An 18,829-nucleotide genomic window follows, 5' to 3' on the forward strand; every position below is an offset into this window, starting at 1 on the left:
TTTCTGTGTGTTTACTAAGACTGTGGAATTTGATTACTCTTTGTTTTAGTGGGAGACTACGATATGATGCATCTCTTTGAAATTCATATTGCCTTTGTCTTCACTGCAAGAACAGATGTTTTTCCATCAAGATAGATATCTTGTAAAAGATAGATATTGGTAAAACCTGTTTCAGGTTTTTGTTTTTTGTTTTTGTTTTTTTTCAGTGAAGACACAGCCATTGTCTCTCTAAAAAACCTGACTCACGCCCTTCTTATATCTGCTGTATCATTTCAGCTGGTCTGTTCTGCTATTTCCCTATTGTTCTGAGTCCCTTCCACATTTTGGCTAAGATTTGCTCTCTTTCTAAAAGATAAGCTTTAGTTCAACCACAGGTTTTTGGGCTTGATGTAGGAATTTTTTATGAAATTTGTGGCCTGCATTATGCAGAAGGTCAGACTAGCTGATCCCAATGAGCCCCTTTAGCCTTAAAAAGCTATGCATTTATAATTCCCTACTACCTCTCAATCAGTCCAAGTAGTAAAATATTAACCAAAGTCACATTAACCTCTTTCTGTCTGATTCTACTCAATTGTTCCCACCAAATCAACAAGAAAGAACTAATGGTGAATTTAACTTCTGTGACTATAGTCCTTTTGATCACCAAATTGTTATATATGTTGGGATGCCTTCTGAGCTTTTTCCACTTGTTTTTTCCAGAACACCTTGTCAAGTTCTGGGAGAACACTTCATCCAGTTCTCTGGGATCCAGAAGACAGCTTGACACTATTACTTTATTAGGCATGTATAGGGCTGGCTCTTGCATTTCTGCCGCCCCAAGCAACAACAACAACAACAAAAATCCGCGATCGGCAGCGGCAATTGGGGGGGGGGGGGAAAAGAAGCTACGATCGGCGGCGGCAGTTCAGCGGCAGGTCCTTTGCTCCTAGAGGGAGTGAGAAACCTTCCACCCCCAAATTGCCGCAGGTGCCGCCCCTCTCCCTTGGCTGCCCCAAGCACCTGCTTGTTAAGCTGGTGCCTGGAGCCGGCCCTGGGCATGTAACTGCTCTTTGCGTATGCTAGTCAGGCCTAGATGCAAGGGGTTTAGGTACAGGGGGATACCATCATTCCAACTCTTGTCACACCACACACCACCTATTCTAGCTACCAACATCTATACTTGTATGTAAAGATTAATTGCTTTGCAGCTTGCATAAGGCATGCTTATCAGTTCAAGGTGTTTCTGACTACATTGTTTACTATAAACATAACCACACTAGTTAGAGTCTATCTCCCTTATTTACTATAAACACAGTCATAATAGTTAATTGTTTCAGGAGTTACATGCTTGGGTTTGTTCAGTAATTACTCACTCATGTCTTGTCTTAATTTGGGATTGCTCAGCTAAGCCAGTCAGCTAAGCCAGTGCTACAATAAAAGACCCAATATGCATTTTTTTGCAACCCACAAAACTACAGAAAAATACAATTTCTTCTGGTTACTCTTAAAATATTTTTAGGCTACAGGGAAAAATACATTTTAAAATAGCCAAAGCACAATGCCACCCATGTGTCCCCTGGGGCAGTGTAGTTCCATGCCTCCCCACCCAAGGGCTACCTATCCTATGTGGCAGCAGTTTAGCCCTGAGAGAGAAATTCTGGACTTTTAAGAAATGATGGAGCCCTCTAGAGGTGCAGTGCAGATGGATGTTTCATATTAAGTATTTCTGGTTCTAAGCCATTGATGCCTTTTAGATCTGTGAGAGTGAACCTCCCAGCTTAGCATCTACCCCTAATTATTGAAGCCAATGATATTTTCATATCTGTTTTTTATCAATGAGTTTGTGTTCCCAGGTGCACTCTCACTTGCCAGAGACCTCTGGAAAATTGTGGTGTTATCCTTAAAAAACACACACACAGGCCTAATTTGTTTTATTTATAGTTAAAGTTTGTTAACATGAGAATTTCTTTTATCTTCACCTGTTGAGCACTTCAGACACAATCAGATAAAATGACAAATGGCTAGTTAACCAAATACTAGGCAGTCATGTGAAATATGTCACATGTAAATGTAACGTGAACTGTACCCTCTTGCAGGACTATAAAGAGCCAGTGAGAAGAGCACAATCCCGCACTTAAGGCACCATGAAGGCTCTTCTTCTGCTAGTAGCTGTTGGCCTTTGCTGGGCACAATACAATCCAAATACAAAGTCTGGGAGGACATCTATTGTCCACCTATTTGAATGGCGTTGGGCTGACATTGCTCTTGAATGTGAACGGTACTTAGCACCCAATGGATTTGGTGGAGTTCAGGTACGTAGCCTCTACTGTTAGTAGACAGTAACATTTCTTCATCTTTTGGCATTATTTATTTACCAGAGTAAAAGGTCCAGTTCACAGAGAACAGGCACCAGAGTTACCATCAGTAGAAATCGGTGATGGAAGTAGGAAATGTTGACAGGTATGTGCCTAGACCAGTCATTGTGAAGGGGTGATTTTACTTTGTCCCCATTGGGACAGCTCCAAAAAACCACATGCTTTCCACTATGTGTCACTTACTTTGTACTTAGAGGAATTAGAATGTAACAATTTATTTCTTATTTATTACCATTTCAGACATATTTATTCTCCAGTGATGTGCACAAACACCAACTCTTGTCATCCCAATTTAAAAAGAAACTTCTAAATTATTTCAGTCTCCCTGGGTAGTTTTGTCTTTCTTTAAGGAATCAGTCCTAGGTACCTTTGTGAGATGGTGAGCTCCTTTAACTCCCATTGATTTCAATCTGAGTCCTCCCAGGATCAGATCTTCTGATAGCAAGCTCCTCGTCGGAGAGAGTGGGCTGGATTACAGTGTAAAGCAGGACTAAAACTGGTGTAAGTGATATCTGTTTGTGCTCCTTATATGTGTTGTACAGGACTGAGCACTCTCTCTGCGCTTATGCAAACGTCAAAATAATTACTAGTTTATCAAATGACAATTTCATTCGCAGATATCACCTCCAAATGAAAATATTATAGTTACTAATCCCTGGAGACCCTGGTGGGAAAGGTACCAGCCAATCAGCTACAAACTGTGCACACGATCTGGAAATGAAAATGAATTTAAAGACATGGTGACCAGGTGCAACAATGTTGGAGTAAGTATCTGTGGATTTCCTCCTGTTGAAATAGTGTGGGGAGAAATAACTGATTTCAGATCGGAATAGCTTCCTGTCCTATTACAAATGAAGGGAGAAGGCTGCAAAGAAGTTGGAAAAGGTGAAGGAATGTAAATGGGAGGAATAAAAGGGGATCCAGTCAGTGAAACTCACAATGTCACTTCACTCTCCTTTGTAAAAACAAACTGAAATGCAAACATTGCTCTCTAGGTTTATATTTATGTGGATGCTGTAGTCAACCACATGTGTGGATCTGGTGGCGGCTCTGGAAATGGTGCTACTTGTGGAAGTTATTTCAATGCAGGGAACGAAGATTTTCCATCTGTCCCGTACTCAAACTTGGACTTTAACGATGGTAAATGTAAAACTGGAAGTGGAGAGATTGAAAATTACAATGATGTGAATCAGGTAATTTATATATAAATATCTGTTTTTACTCCCCCCTCCCAATCTTCTTGACTAGTCTTTGCTGTTGGACGACCATCTTAATAAGGCAAAAAAATAACAAGATCCTTGGCTGAGCTGATCAGTATGCACTCAATACAAGAAGGTACTTATGTATGTGCCTAAATTTAATCATGGGAGTATGACCATTGATTTCTCCGATGCTTAGAATTATGCACCTATTTATGCACCTGTTAGTTATGTAGTTCTGATCACCCCTAACTGATTAAGGTACTGTTGTGTTCAAGCTATTGCCTAAGCACCTAAGGAACTTTCAGCCTGATCAGTAACTATTAATGGGAGACATCCTTAGAAAACCCACAGTTCTGCATCAAGTGATGCTGGTAATTCAGTAGGTGATGAGCAATAAAACTGAACTCTGAGCTCTTGTAATCATTAAATGGTTAATGTCTCCTTTCCCAAATTTAGGGATTTTAGCTCCTTGTCTTTGCCAAATTCCATTGTGCAGTCTCCCTTCTTAAATTCACAGGGCAGCTACATTTGCAGACAATCTTCACTTCCTGGCCTGACCTGAGAATCACACCACCTAAATACAATAAATTCCAGAGTACATTCTTCTGTATTGACTTTAAAGGAATTCTCTTCAAAACAGGTTTAGCATGTGGATTGAACTGGTTTAGCATATGAGATTAAAAATATGTTAAAATGAATATATTTTAATCAAAGATTTATAGTTTGGTGTATGACTCGGTGACATCTCAACTAATTTTTAAAACAGGTCCGTGACTGCCGCCTGGTTGGTCTTCTTGATCTTGCCCTGGAGAAGGACTATGTGCGCTCGAAAGTTGCTGAATACATGAACAACCTCATTGATATTGGTGTGGCAGGCTTCAGACTTGATGCTTCCAAGCACATGTGGCCTGGGGATATGAAGGCATTTTTAGACAAACTGAAAAACCTAAATACTCAATGGTTTTCCTCAGGAACGAGGCCTTTTATTTACCAGGAGGTAATCTTGTTTTCTTAATTTCACTCTGTACAGAGATGGGTTCTTTTATATAACAATACAAATACAGTATGGGCTGGATCCTCCAAAGCACAAGGTTCTGAACACTCTGGACTCGATCTAGCAGAGTACTTAAGCATAGGCTTAATTTAGAGTACTCAGTACTCTGCAAAATCATGCCCTATACGAAAGAAAGATTTAAGGGCTAAATTTTAAATTCTCTAATTTTACATGATCATCAGTTTGCATATACAAATAGGCGCTTTTGTTTTGAAATCAAGTAGGTGTATAAATATCTGTTTTTTGCATGCAGATACTTATGCATTTGCTCTACACAGGTGCAAATGATGACACAAAGTGTAAGGAAGTGGCAAATCAAGCAAAAATATTCCTATGGAGTCTAACCTTTGCCACTTAGGAATCTCACTTTTAGTCTTTTATGCTGACACTGGAGCTTTCCAAGACCCCTTGGAAATCTTACGCGAACAGTTCTCCAGGGCTTTTTAATATGTACAGGTCTAGGAAATTTTATTTTGTTAGATAACTTCTACTGCAGAGCCAACAGAAAGAGCATAGCATTATTTTGTGTAGGCCCTAAGCTAATGATAGATAGAGTTTTGCGTTTAAAAAAATAATAATAATAATACTTTCCTCTCTTTAAACGGCTGTTTAAAAAGCTGACACTAATTACTCCCAGTAGGAAAAAAGTTTGGTGTGTTTTTTCTCAAATGTTTCTCGAATTCTCAAACTAAGCATTCTGGCACTGGGGCAATTCTTTTAACACCCACAACAGCTAACCATGCTTGCTGTATACAAAATAAGACATTGTAATGTTCTTCATTACATTGAATTTAAGTTGCTTTAGGTAGTAGCAATAAATGTGTTTACTTGCTCAAACCAAATTATTTCAGTCTCCCTGGGTAGTTTTGTCTTTCTTTAAACCCAGAACTAGTGTTTATTGTATTGCTTTTTAAATAGCTAGGAATGTGCTAACAGCTTTTTCTTACTTCTGCCAGGTAATTGACTTGGGTGGAGAGCCAATTAAAGCCAGCGACTACCTAGGAAATGGCCGAGTGACTGAATTCAAATATGGTGCGAAATTGGGGACAGTCATCCGCAAATGGAATGGAGAAAAGATGTCCTATTTAAAGTATATAGCATTTGGATTCATTGTTAGATTCCTGCAATAGTTGAAATATTAGTGTCAATGTGTTTGACTCATTGTTTGTTTGTTTAGGAATTGGGGAGAAGGCTGGGGTTTCATAGCTTCTGACAGAGCCCTTGTCTTTGTGGATAATCATGACAACCAAAGGGGACATGGTGCTGGAGGAGCTTCTATTCTAACCTTCTGGGATGCCAGGTAGGGAACGCTGTTGGCTGTGTGAGGGTCTTATTATTTTTGTCCTAACAAAGACAGTGTATCTTAATGTGTCCCATTGCTCTTTGGCTTACAGACTATATAAAATGGCAGTTGGTTTCATGCTTGCTCATCCTTATGGATTCACACGTGTAATGTCAAGTTACCGCTGGACAAGAAATTTCCAGAATGGACAGGTAGGTTTCTAACAGTTGAAAATAAATTCACATGACTCTTAAGATGAACTTTACCCCTGTGTAGCGAGACAGCGCTGGGCCTATGCACTACTTAATGCCCATTAACATCCTTACGGTAGGAGTGGTACTTGAGTGATGAATAAGCCTTGTGTTGACTCTCTGAACAAGAATGAATGTTATCCTGTTTACTATGTATGGCCTTTTTCCAAGATAGAACATTTAACTTTTATAATTTTATGTTTATCAACAAGGATGTTAATGACTGGATAGGACCACCAAGCAATGGTGATGGCTCAACCAAAGCTGTTACAATCAATGCAGATAGCACTTGTGGCAACGATTGGGTCTGTGAACATAGGTGGCGTCAAATAAGGTAGGAAACTGTAGAGAGAAATTAACTAAAGATGATGCAGTTTGCAATATCTCATTAACTGAAGTGGGGATATTTTAATTAAAGTCAAGCCTATTTGTTGTATTTTCAGGAACATGGTTATTTTCCGTAATGTGGTTGATGGCCAGTCTTTCTCAAACTGGTGGGACAATGGCAGCAATCAAGTGGCTTTTGGGCGTGGTAATAGAGGATTCATTGTCTTTAATAATGATGACTGGTAAGTAAGTGGGGTGAATAGCTTCAGAAACATTTTAGCTGTAGAAAGGTTATGTGACAACTTTACCTGTTGCAAATCCAAACCTATCACCTGCCTTCTCCCAGAAACACTTTTCAAAACCCAACATTAGCTTTCTAAGCACCACACCAGTCTGCTACTGATTCCAGATTACTGGATTCGTACCCAGCAACGAAGGTTGGTCAGTCAGAAATGCATGGCCATGCAGGTCTAAGAGGTAACTAGCCCTGAGCTAGCAGGTGGATGGCTCTAAAGAAATGGGTGGAGATTTAACAGAGTAATATGTCAGTCAGGTTGGGATGCTCTCGGAAAGGCCATGAAGGTGGGATTGGGTCAGGTCTGCAGAAGGGAGGAGAAGAGTTGATGACTAGATTGGATGATTTATAGGGATGGGATTCTCAGATTTTGAGCACTATTCACTGAATTGTTCTTGGCATTGTCTCTGTTAAGGTTTGAATCACTTCAGTTAAATGCCTCCCTCTCCACTACAAAAGGCATTTTGTCCCCAGCAATGCCTTCAATCTCTCTGGATATTCCCAAAGACTCTAGTGGAGTCTCATAAGGGGTGTGAGTTTGTTAGGATTGGTGTTGTGCTCTTCTAGGCTCCTCTCATGTCAGAGGTGCAGAAAGAGACTTGGGGAATTTGAAACTCAGTGGAAGCCATAAAGAGTATGACATTGCCAGAAAAGAGTCCTTATGAAGCCAGCAGTCTGCCAAGGTGCCTCAGTGGGGCTATCAGAAAAGGCCATTTCGGGTGAGTCCTAGGGAGAGGGAAAAGAACAATATATGTGCAGAAGTGATAATGAGTCAAAACACTGAGTCTGAACTGAAAGCTGAACAGGCTAAGAAAGCTGGTAAATACAGTAAGAATCTTTTGTGAAGTTTGTGTTCTCTCTCTTATTGCTAGAGGCCTAAATCTGCCTTAGGAGATGTAGGTCATGTCTACACTACGGGCATACAGCTAGTGTGCTGTAGCTGTGCTACAGTGTAGACACTTCCTATAGTGACAGAAGGGGTTTTTCCACCACGGTAGTTAACTACCATTGCTTTGAAAGGTGGATTATGTCAATGGAAAAATACTTCCATGGTCCTAGCCAAGTCTATGCCAAGGTTTAGGTCGGCTTAACTACGGCGGTCAGAGGTGTGGATTTTTCACACCCTGGAGCAATTTAGGAAGGTTAATCTAAATTTTAAGTGTAGACCAGGCCTTATATGAAATTTCTGTAGCGGTTATGCCTGTTATGAGAGTAGTATCCCAGAAATATATGAAGCTTTTGTCCTAATGAGTGATTCCCTGTCTTCTTCATAGTGCTGCAACCAGGGCCGGCTCTAGGATTTTTGCCGCCCCAAGCAAAAAAAATTTTGGCTGCCCCCCATCCCAGCCCTGGGCTCCTCGCCGCACCCCCCTGCTGCCCTAGCCTTGGGCTCCCTCATTCCCCCGCACCATTGCCCCCCCACACACACCTCCTGCCGCCCCAGCCCTGGGCTCTCTCTCCCCCACCCCCACCTGCACCCTCCTTCCGCCGCAGCCCTGGGTCACTGGTAACTCGCCCCCACGGCAGGTCATTCAGCATGAATTTTAGATGTGCACAGAACACAGACAGGATTGGTTCCCATATGGTTACAGAACTGCAGTAAAGTGGAACAATTTTCAGCTTGTGTGATTGGAGGATATCTGGATGCATATTGTAAGCCTGTCCTCCATAAATGAGGAAAAGTTGAGGTGCCTTTATTATTCTTTTCTTCCACTCTTTCTTTCTATGGGGAATTTGCCAATGCAATATCACTGTCTTCCTTTTAAACAAACAAACAAACAAACAGGCAATGGCTGTTGAAAATAGCAATTCCAGTCCTAATAACCACTGGGAAGCATTTCTTGCTCAATTTTATCCTACCTTTTCTACAGCAAGTTACAGTGGATCAGTATATTTGATTTGGGAGAAATGAAGTAACAGCTGCCCAAACTGAGCTTGAGCACTCCTGAATTTTGAGGTGTTCAAATCTAGAAGGCAGGTGCTGGGGGGGGAGGAGGGGGCTGTGGCTCCGTGGGGGAGCACAGCAGCATGTATGCAGCAGTGTGTCTGGCGCTGCGCGGAGCCAGACATGCTGGTCTGAGTGGCATGGTAAGGGGGCTGGGGGGTTGGATGTGGCGGAGGTTCGGGGAGGCAGTCAGGGGCAGGGAGAAGGGGGGGTTAGATGGGTCAGGGGTTCGGGGGTGCAGTGAGGGGACAGGCAGCAGTTGGATAGGCATGGGAGTCCCGGGGATTTGTCAGGGGACAGGTAGGGGGTGGGATCCTAGGGGGAAAGTTGGGGCAGTCTCAGGAGGGGGCAGTTGGGGACAAGGAGAAGGGAGGCTTAGATAGGGGGTGGGGTCCTGGGAGGCAGTTAGGGGCAGGGGTCCCGGGAGGGGGTGATCAGGGCACGGGGGGGGGGTTGGGGTTTCTGTGGGGGGCAGTCGGAGGGGGTGGATGGTGGCAGGGTGGGGCTACCCTCCCTCCCTGTGGAGTGTCCTGTTTTTTGAATGTTAACATATGGTATCCCTAGCCTTCAGAGTGCAGCTCTCCATTCATAGCAAGCTGCAGCATGAGGTCTCAGCTACCTCACTCCCTCCCCCTTTTTCCTGTTGGTAGTGGCCAAGGGAATGCTGGGAAATGTAGTTCTTTCCCTGCTCCAGGGCTGGCTCTATAGGCAGGGAGCTAACCAAGGAACTACAGCTCCCAGGGCCCCCTGTTGGTTCTCAGCTCCCATGCTGGATCCCTGCCGCCCCTGCAAATGGGCTGCCCCAAGCACGTGCTTGCTTTGCTGGTGCCTAGAGCCGCCCCTGGCTGCAACCTTGTGAGGTGCCTATGAAGACTGCCCTGAACCCTTTGAATTTATCACTGTTGCTCTTACTTTGGCTGAAGAAGTCACAGTAGACTGAGTATGCTTCCCATACCAGCACTCCCAGTCCCACTGGCCAAAGAATAAAAGACCAGACAGAAGACTAAAACCCATCTGGCCTTGTAGGGCCATCCCATGGGCTACAGGCTAGCATGACATTTCAAGTTTTTAATTATAAAGAAATATCTGTATTAGAGAGTCTGAATTACCACTTATTCCTTTTCAATCTGTTTTTATACATAGGAGCTTGAATATGAATTTGCAAACTGGCCTTCCTGCTGGCACTTACTGTGATGTTATTTCTGGGCAAAAGGAGGGCAACTCCTGTACTGGAACAAAAGTCAATGTTGCTTCTGATGGTATTGCCAATTTCCAGATTAGTAACCAGGCTGAAGATCCTTTCATTGCAATTCATGTTAATGATAAATTATAGTGTAAACTGGATGCATCTCTTCCCTTGGTCATTCACCTAGTACTTTTTGTTCTGTGTAGCACACAACAATGAATGATCCTTTAATCATAGAATACCAGGGTTGGAAGGGACCTCAGGAGGTCATCTAGTCCAACCCCCTACTCAAAGCAGGACCAATCCCCAGACAGATTTTTGTCCCAGATCCCTAAATGACCCCCTCAAGGATTGAACTCACAACCTTGGGTTTAGCAGGCCAATGTTCAAACCACTGAGCTATCCCTCCCCCCTTATTAAGAAATAAATAGTAGTGGAGCAAAACTGTTGTTAGTGTCATTAATGAAATAAAGTATAACTATTTGTACTATCAGTATGTAACTAATAGTGATGCTAATACAGGTTTGTAAGAGGCAGTGTAACTGTCCAACAGTGTCGTTTACCGTTAGTGGTACTAGTTTGTTTCAGCTGGAGCAAAGAAATTAAATTATAAATTATTTTACTGTCAAGTCCAAATCTGATACATGTACACACACACCACTAATATATATATTTGAATAATGAATTTAAAGTAGTGAAAACGGGTGAAACAAACACATACATTACACTATATTCAATTATATGATGTCAGTCACACTGCATGGAGTGGCTCACAATCATGAATGCCTACTTCAGGGCAGACTGTCAAAAACAGGGCAGACACCCCAAACTGTTAGTACGTTCTATAATTAGAATTCACCAGTCCAGTAGTAAATATGAACTCCTGGCTCTCCAGTCTATTTTGTCACTCAGGCAAGCTGGATTTAGCAACAACACACACACACAAAATATATTCAGGTTGCTCCCCATCCAAAGAGACCCGTCACTTACCCAAGATCCACTGGTACCCTGGATCTTAAACCAAAGAAACTGCCTGTAGCCACTCCTGTAATAAGCTATCCTTAGGATGTAATGTGTATCAGCCATTATCTTCAGTTTACATAACCACATCGATTGGTTGTGGAATCTCCATCATTGGAGGATTTTTAAGAGCAGGTTGGACAAACACCTGTAAGGGATGGTCTAGATAATACTTACTCCTGCCTTAGTGCAGGGGATTGGATTAGATTCCAATCCTACATTTCTAAGGCTATGTCTACACTACAGACCTTACAGCAGCACAGCTGTACTGCTGCAGTTGTGTTACTGTAAGGTCTCCTGTGTAGCCACGGCAGGAGTGAGCTATCCTGCGGGGGCGGTGCTGCCCGCACCCACCCCAGCACCCACGGGGGCCCTGGGCAGCCCCCTCTCCCCAGCCCCAAGTTTTATTCACTGGTATTTTTAGTAAAAGTCAGTGATGGGTCATGGGCTGTGAATTTTTGTTTACTGCCTGTGACCTGTCCGTGACTTTTACTAAAAATATGCATGACTAAAACGTAGCCTTAATTATAATGTTATGTCGAATGGAAGAGCATGCACTAGACTGGCAACAATAAAACAGGTAGATGGCACCCTAATCTACATTTCATGGATGTTTCTCCTCTTCACAGATTACATATGTACATAAGTGTTATACCTGTTGCTCTCAGGAAGACCTAAGCCCAGTTAACCCTTATAATGCCTAATTGCAAATGTAATTATTTAAAAAGAGGGCACTGAAGTATAGGGAGAAGGTAGAGCAGCTGCAAAAAGGGAATATAATACAGAGTTCAAACCAAATGCATTTGCTAACACATCTCAAGCTTCATATGCACAGAAAATGTCCTGAAAACTGACTTCATTTTACAACAGTGAACAGTGTTGTTTACTAGATTGCCAATTTTAATTCAATGTTAACAGCTCCCTGAGCTGAATGGGGTGGAAACACTCTTGTTGCTACGGAGGCAAGTTTAAGCAAAGTTAGATTAACAGAGCAGTTTGACAACTGCTACTTTGTGATGGCAGTATCTTGGCAACTGGAAATGACAACCGGAGAGCAAACTGATCCTATACGGCTGTGCTTATGAAAATGTGCAAGTACTTACCAAAACTGGCATGAAAATGGCTTCTCCCTCTGAAACCTATCGCAGCCCTCTTGACATGGTTGGGAGGGAATTTGCTGTGGGGAATAGCTGCTGAGAGGCAGGACTTGAAAGCTGATCCATTCCCATAGAAATTTCCCAGCAGAAGAAAATGGTGACTGTTGCTTTAATCTCAAAATGTTACAGGTTAATACTTTATGTCTACAAAATTATGGTAGAAATGGTTTAGCTTGATGGAGAATCTGGGTAGAAAAGTACATTACAGGTATATAAACAATTCTAGAAATTGATTTAACACTACAAAATAATTATAATAAAATTACCACGTCAAAAGTATTTGAACCTATTACTACTGAAATATAAATAAAGTTCTTCCTTCATGAATCTATCCAATCTTTGTTTACACATTCCTAGCATTTTACTGGTGTTGTCAGAGCCTATGTTGTTCAATTTAATAGAGAAATGCTGAGAATCACAATTAAATGAACATGGAAGGAAAAGGGAATATAAGAAAGACTTGCCTAGTTTGTGTGTGTGTAGCTTCTTGTGTAAATGATAGTTTGCTTCTTCAGCCACAAGAAGCACGAAGAGTATTTTTCTACATTTGGGGGCTGCTTTTCAAAAGTCCTCAGCACCTAGCAGATCCCAAAACAATGAGGTCTGCTGGGTGGTGAGCTTTTTTGAAAATGTGGTTTGTAACAGGGCACAACTCACTACTGCAGCGCCTCCTGCTGGCCATCCTGGGAATTAGCTCTGGTTTGCCAATGCTCCCTCATCTCGTGGCGTCTCGCTGCCATCACTTCTGTCAAGACCTGTGTTGCTCTTCTGGACACAGCCCTCTGGCTGTGCCCCACTCGGTTCTCTCCCCCTCCCTTCTGGGGGCAGGAGGGGGGGGCAGCAGTCCTCTGTCCAGCCACTTGCCTCAGTTACAGGGTGCAGTCCAGGGTCTAGCCACCCATGTCAGTGGCAACTAGGGTTAAGGGGTGGTGGTGGCGGCAGTCACTCACTGCATCATCTCCAACCCCCGCCATCTGTTTCTCTGGGCCATTTCCCCACAACCCTAGCACCGTCTCCACCCTTGTATCAGGGCCCCAGTCTAGCAGCAGTCAGCCGGGAGCTCACTCATGCTCCCCTGACCCACCCAGTACTGCTCTGACCATGGCTCTATCTCTTCTCCCTCCTTCAGGGCACCCAGTCCTCCCTCTTCAAACTCTAGGGAATGACTGAACCGTTGCTGTTCAGCAGCCCTTCTTATATGGCCCAGCCTGGCCCTGATTGGCTGTCTCTCTAACCCTTCTCCCAATTGGCTATCTCTACAAGCCCTTTCCTAATTGGCTGCCTCCTGCACAGCCTCCCTGGGGCTGCTTTAACCCCTCTTCTGCCAGTGTGGGGCAGATGCCCCACCACATGGCCCCTTAATTTACATGCCTATATGTGCACTGAACTATAGAAAATTTGGTCCTTTTTTAGGTGCCTGAATGGGTGCTGAGCTCTTTTGCAAACCTGGATTTATATTTCTCTACAAACAGGGGGAGCCCATTTACAATTACTTGGCATACCTAAATAAAGACATAAAAAAGTATAGTCTTAGGCTATTAACACATTTCCCTTCAAGCGTAGTCCTTTATAGTAACATTCATTGTCTTTTTCCACCCTCCCTCAAATCATTACAATGACTGTCTACAGAGGAGATGTAATATTAATTTGTTCATCTGAACGGTGGTGATGCAGACAGTTGGCTAGAGAATGTTCTCATAGATTTTAATGGAGCTTTAAAAGGGTAAATGACATAGGACCTTATACTGTCATTTATACCAATGCAAAGTGGATGCAAAATGCTACTAAATCAGAATGGTACCATTTTTACACCTATTTTCACAATGGTACATGACTACACAGGGCAGCAAATCAGGCACATTGCTTCCTGAGATGAGTAAAGGGTGTTTTCAAAACTTGTAAAGTTTGAAGTCTTTGTTCTCCAAACACTGAAATCTAAGGCCAAATCTCTAAGGTTTTTGGGTGCCCAACTTGACATATTTGCAGCTTGATTTTTCAGAACACCCCAACTCCAGCTGAAGTCTCTGGGAGCCAGAGGCAGGGGCAGCTCTAGGCACCAGCAAAGCAAGCAGGTGCTTGGGGCAGCCCATTTGCAGGGGAGGCAGCCGGCAGGGATCCAGCCTGGGAGCTGAGAACCAACAGGGGGCCCTGGGAGCTGTAGTTCCTTGGTTAGCTCCCTGCCCATAGAGCCAGCCCTGGAGCAGGGAAAGAACTACATTTACCCGCATTCCCTTTGCCGCTATCAACAGGAAAGGGAGGGTGAGGGAGTATGGTAGCTGAAACCTCATGCTGCAGCTTGCTGTGAATGGAGAGCTCACTGCTAGAGCGGGGTGGCACTGTGAATGGGGAACAAGTATGTCCAAGGAGTAGAAGGCTTTGGCCCAGATATCCCCTTCAGAAAACGTCCCCAGACTGGATTAGGGATACTGGTGTGACCTCACCTTGCAGCCCCCAAAGAAAGAATTGGGTGGACTAAATGGACAGTGCTAGGGTTACCATTCGTCCGGATTCCCCCGGACATGTCCGGCTTTTTGAACTAAAAATAGCGTCCGGGGGGAATTTGTAAATGTTCGGACTTCCCCCCCGCCACTCAGAGCGTGCGCGGCTAACAGGGCAGCCGGCCGGATGGTGCCACTTACATGGGGCTCCGACAGCCAGAGAGAGCCCCTCCTCCCCCCTGCAGCAGAGATCCCTCCCTCCCTCCCTGCATTTGCAGATTGCCTCCGGCAGTCTGGAGCTCCTCCCCCGCTCCTCCTCCCCTGCTGCCCAGCCTGCCGGGACGAGCGGCTCAGGCCATTCCTGAGCAAGTTCACTGAGATGTTAGGCGAAGGCCAACAACAAGGGGGCCAGGGGGTCGGAGAAGGGGCAGGGAGGTTTTGGAGGGGGCAGTCAAGAGATGGGGGGGGCGGGAGTTTGGGGGAGGGGCTTTCTGGGGGGAGTGGATAAGGTTTTGGGCAGTCAGGGTACAGGTAGGGGGTAGGCTCCTGGGGGGCAGTTAGGATGGGGGGAGGGTCTCAGGAGGGGGCAGTCAGGGGACAAGAGGCAGGGAGGCTTAGGTAGGGGGTGGAGTCCTGAGGGGAAGTTAGGGGCAGGGGTCCCAGGAGGGGGCAGTCAGGGGACAAGGAGCGGGGGGAGAGTTGGAGGTTCTGAGGGGGAGAGGAAGTGGGAGGGACAGAGGCGGGGCTAGGGCAGGACGGGGGCGGGGCTCCTCCCACCCTCTTTTTTGCTTGCTGAAATATGGTAACCCTAGACAGTGCCCCTCTCTATCTGAAGCCTAGCAAGGGAGGTACGTGGATCCCACTAGAATTTAAAATGAAAAGTAAGGGAGGGGAGGCTCTACTGGACCTGGGCAGCTTTAGATACAGTACCAGGCACGTAGGAGGATTTCCACTTCTGAGCCATGGAAGCAAAAACTGACTTTTTCTTTCCAGATTTATCTAATATTCAGAAAGGGAATCTAGCATCTGCCTTCCAGATTTGAACACCCTCAAAATTCAGGAGTGCTCTCAATTCAGGCAGCTGTTACTTCATTTCTCCCAAATCAAATATACTGATCCACTGTAACTTGCTGTAGAAAAAGTGTCAAGGCTGTATCCCCACTTTGAACTTTAGGGTACAAATGTAGGGGCCTGCATGAAAACTTCTAAGCTTATCTACCAGCTTAGCTCTGGTCCGCTGCCACCATCTTAAGAATTCCCTCCCTAGGAAGCCTTGAGAAACCTTTCACCAATTCCCTGGTGAATACAGATCCAAACTCCTTGGATCTTAAACAAGGAGAAATTGACCCTTCCCCCCTCCTTCCTTTCACCAACTCCTGGTGAATACAGATCCAAACCCCCTTTGGATCTTAAAACAAGGAGAAATCAATTAGGTTCTTAAAAAGAAGGCTTTTAATTAAAGAAAAAGGTAAAAATCATCTCTGTAAAATCAGTATGGAAAATAACTTTACAGGGTAATCAAACTTAAAGAGCTCAGAGGACCCCCCTCTTCTGTCTTAGGTTCAAAGTACAGCAAACAAAAATAAACACTCTGGTAAAAGGTACATTTACAAGTTGAGAAAAACAAAGAAAATCTAAGACGCCTTGCCTGGCTTTTACTTACAATTTTGAAATAAGAGAGACTTGTTTAGAAAGATGGGGAGAACCTGGATTGATGTCTGGTCCCTCTCAGTCCCAAGAGCGAACAACCCCTTAAACAAAGGACACACACAAAAGCCTTCCCCCCCCCCCAAGATTTGAAAGTATCTTGTCCCCTTATTGGTCCTTGGGGTCAGGTGTCAGCCAGGTTACCTGAGCTTCTTAACCCTTTACAGGTAAAAGGATTTGGAGTCTCTGGCTAGGAGGGATTCCATAGCACTGTACACAGGAGAGCTGTCACCCTTCCCTTTATAGTTATGACACGCCCCCCAAATCACAGATAGTGTTGGACGTCCAGTTCCACACTGGCTGTGATTTCTTCCTGGAGCTTTAGGAGAAAACAGAGTTAATAAAACACATGTACCTTTAGACATACTACTGATTATATAAAAACTAACAATATGTTTTATTTCAAGAACAATTGTTAACCAGTTAACTCTGGGAAACTTTCCCGGGAGAGTGCATCAGCCACTTTGTTAGAAGCTCCCGAAATGTGTTGTATTTCAAAATCAAAATCCTGGAGAGCTAAACTCCACCGAAGAAGTTTTTTGTTATTTCCCTTGGCGGTATGAAGCCACTGTAGCGCAGCATGGTCTGTTTGTAGTTGGAACTGCCGTCCCCAAACATATGGGCGTAGCTTTTCCAGCGCGTACACAATGGCGTAGCATTCCTTTTCGCTGATTGACCAGTGGCTTTCCCTCTCAGACAGTTTCTTACTGAGAAACACGACAGGATGGAATTCTTGATCCGGTCCTTCCTGCATTAAAACTGCTCCCACGCCTCGCTCGGACGCATCTGTGGTTACTAGGAACGGTTTGTCAAAGTCTGGGGCCCTTAGCACAGGGTCAGACATGAGTGTTGCCTTAAGCTGGTTAAAGGCCTTTTGACACTTATCAGTCCACTGAACTGCATTTGGCTGTTTCTTTCTGGTTAGGTCTGTCAGCGGGGCGGCGATTTGGCTGTAGTGTGGTACAAATCGCCTATAATATCCGGCCAAGCCTAAGAAGGATTGGACCTGTTTCTTTGACTTTGGAACCGGCCACTTTTGGATAGCATCCACTTTGGCCTGTAGGGGATTTATAGTTCCTTGACCCACCTGGTGTCCCAGGTACGCCACTCGGTTTTGGCCTATTTGACACTTTTTAGCCTTAACAGTTAGTCCTGCCTGCCGGATGCGCTCGAAGACTTTTTTCAGGTGCTCCAGGTGTTCTGTCCATGAATCAGAAAAAATGGCCACATCATCGAGGTAGGCAACGGCAGATTCTCCCAATCCCGCTAAGAGACCATCTACAAGTCTTTGGAAGGTGGCGGGTGCATTTCGCAACCCGAAAGGGAGTACATTGAATTCATACACCCCTGCCTGGGTGACGAAGGCGGACCTTTCCTTAGCGGGTTAATCTAGTGGTACTTGCCAGTACCCCTTGGTTAAGTCTAAAGTAGAGATGAATTGGGCATGTCCCAATTTCTCCAATAGCTCATCTGTGCGTGGCATTGGATAGTTGTCAGGACGAGTTACAGCATTTAGCTTACGGTAGTCCACGCAAAAGCGTATTTCCCCATCTGGTTTGGGAACTAGAACCACTGGAGATGCCCATGCACTGCTAGAGGGGCGGATTATACCCATCTGTAGCATGTCCTGGATCTCCCTTTGTATAGCCGCTTGGGCATGAGGTGACTCCTGGTAGGGTGGGGTTCTAATTGGGTGAGCATTACCTGTGTCAATGGAGTGGTATGCCCGTTCGGTCCGTCCTGGAGTGGCTGAGAAAATCGGTGCAAAGCTTGTGCACAGCTCCTTGATCTGCTGTCGCTGCAGACGTCCCAGGGTCGTGGAGAGGTTCACCTCTTCCACGCCACCATTCCTTTTTCCTTCATAGTAGACACCTGCAGGCCACTCCGCGTCATCAGTTTCCTGGGCTGTAAACTGGCAAACGTTTAATTCTCTAGAATAAAAGGGCTTAAGAGAATTAACATGGTATACCTTAGGCTTTATGTTGGAGGTGGGGGAGGCTATGAGATAGTTAACAGCTCCTAGGCGCTCCTGGACCGTGAATGGTCCTTCCCACGACGCTTCCATTTTATGGGCCTGGAGCGCCTTTAAGACCATGACTTGGTCTCCTGCTTTGAAGGACCGTTCTCTGGAATGTTTATCATACCAGGCCTTTTGCTCTTCCTGAGCATCCTTTAGGTTTTCTTTAGCAAGGGCTAAAGAGTGTCGGAGGGTGTTTTGTAGGTTGCTTACAAAGTCTAGAATGTTAGTTCCTGGAGAAGGCGTAAACCCCTCCCATTGCTGCTTCACCAACTGTAATGGCCCCTTAACCTCGCGGCCATACACAAGTTCAAATGGTGAAAACCCTAAACTGGGATGTGGTACAGCCCTGTAGGCAAAAAGCAACTGCTGCAACACTAGGTCCCAATCATTGGAGTGTTCATTTACGAATTTACGTATCATGGCCCCCAAAGTTCCATTAAACCTCTCCACCAGACCATTGGTTTGATGGTGATGAGGGGTGGCAACCAAGTGATTCACCCCATGAGCTTCCCACAGGTTTTTCATGTTCCCTGCCAGGAAATTAGTTCCCGAATCTGTAAGGATGTCGGAGGGCCAACCTACCCTGGCAAA

The 18,829-nt window shown here is 44.6% G+C and overlaps 1 protein-coding gene across 1 annotated transcript; it reads left to right on the plus strand.

Moving 5' to 3' along the window:
• The first annotated feature begins 2,096 nt into the window (after nucleotides 1-2,096).
• On the plus strand, nucleotides 2,097-10,043 carry LOC135882153 (pancreatic alpha-amylase). Its single transcript, XM_065408960.1, has 10 exons — nucleotides 2,097-2,291; nucleotides 2,972-3,118; nucleotides 3,350-3,547; nucleotides 4,323-4,553; nucleotides 5,567-5,700; nucleotides 5,788-5,910; nucleotides 6,005-6,104; nucleotides 6,356-6,477; nucleotides 6,587-6,712; nucleotides 9,854-10,043. The coding sequence occupies exons 1-10, from the start codon at nucleotides 2,124-2,126 to the stop codon at nucleotides 10,041-10,043; spliced, it is 1,539 nt and encodes a 512-aa protein (XP_065265032.1). The 5' UTR covers nucleotides 2,097-2,123.
• The last annotated feature ends 8,786 nt before the right edge of the window (nucleotides 10,044-18,829 follow it).

This window comes from Emys orbicularis, chromosome 8 (genome assembly GCF_028017835.1).
Source record: "Emys orbicularis isolate rEmyOrb1 chromosome 8, rEmyOrb1.hap1, whole genome shotgun sequence".
NCBI lineage: Eukaryota > Metazoa > Chordata > Testudines > Emydidae > Emys > Emys orbicularis.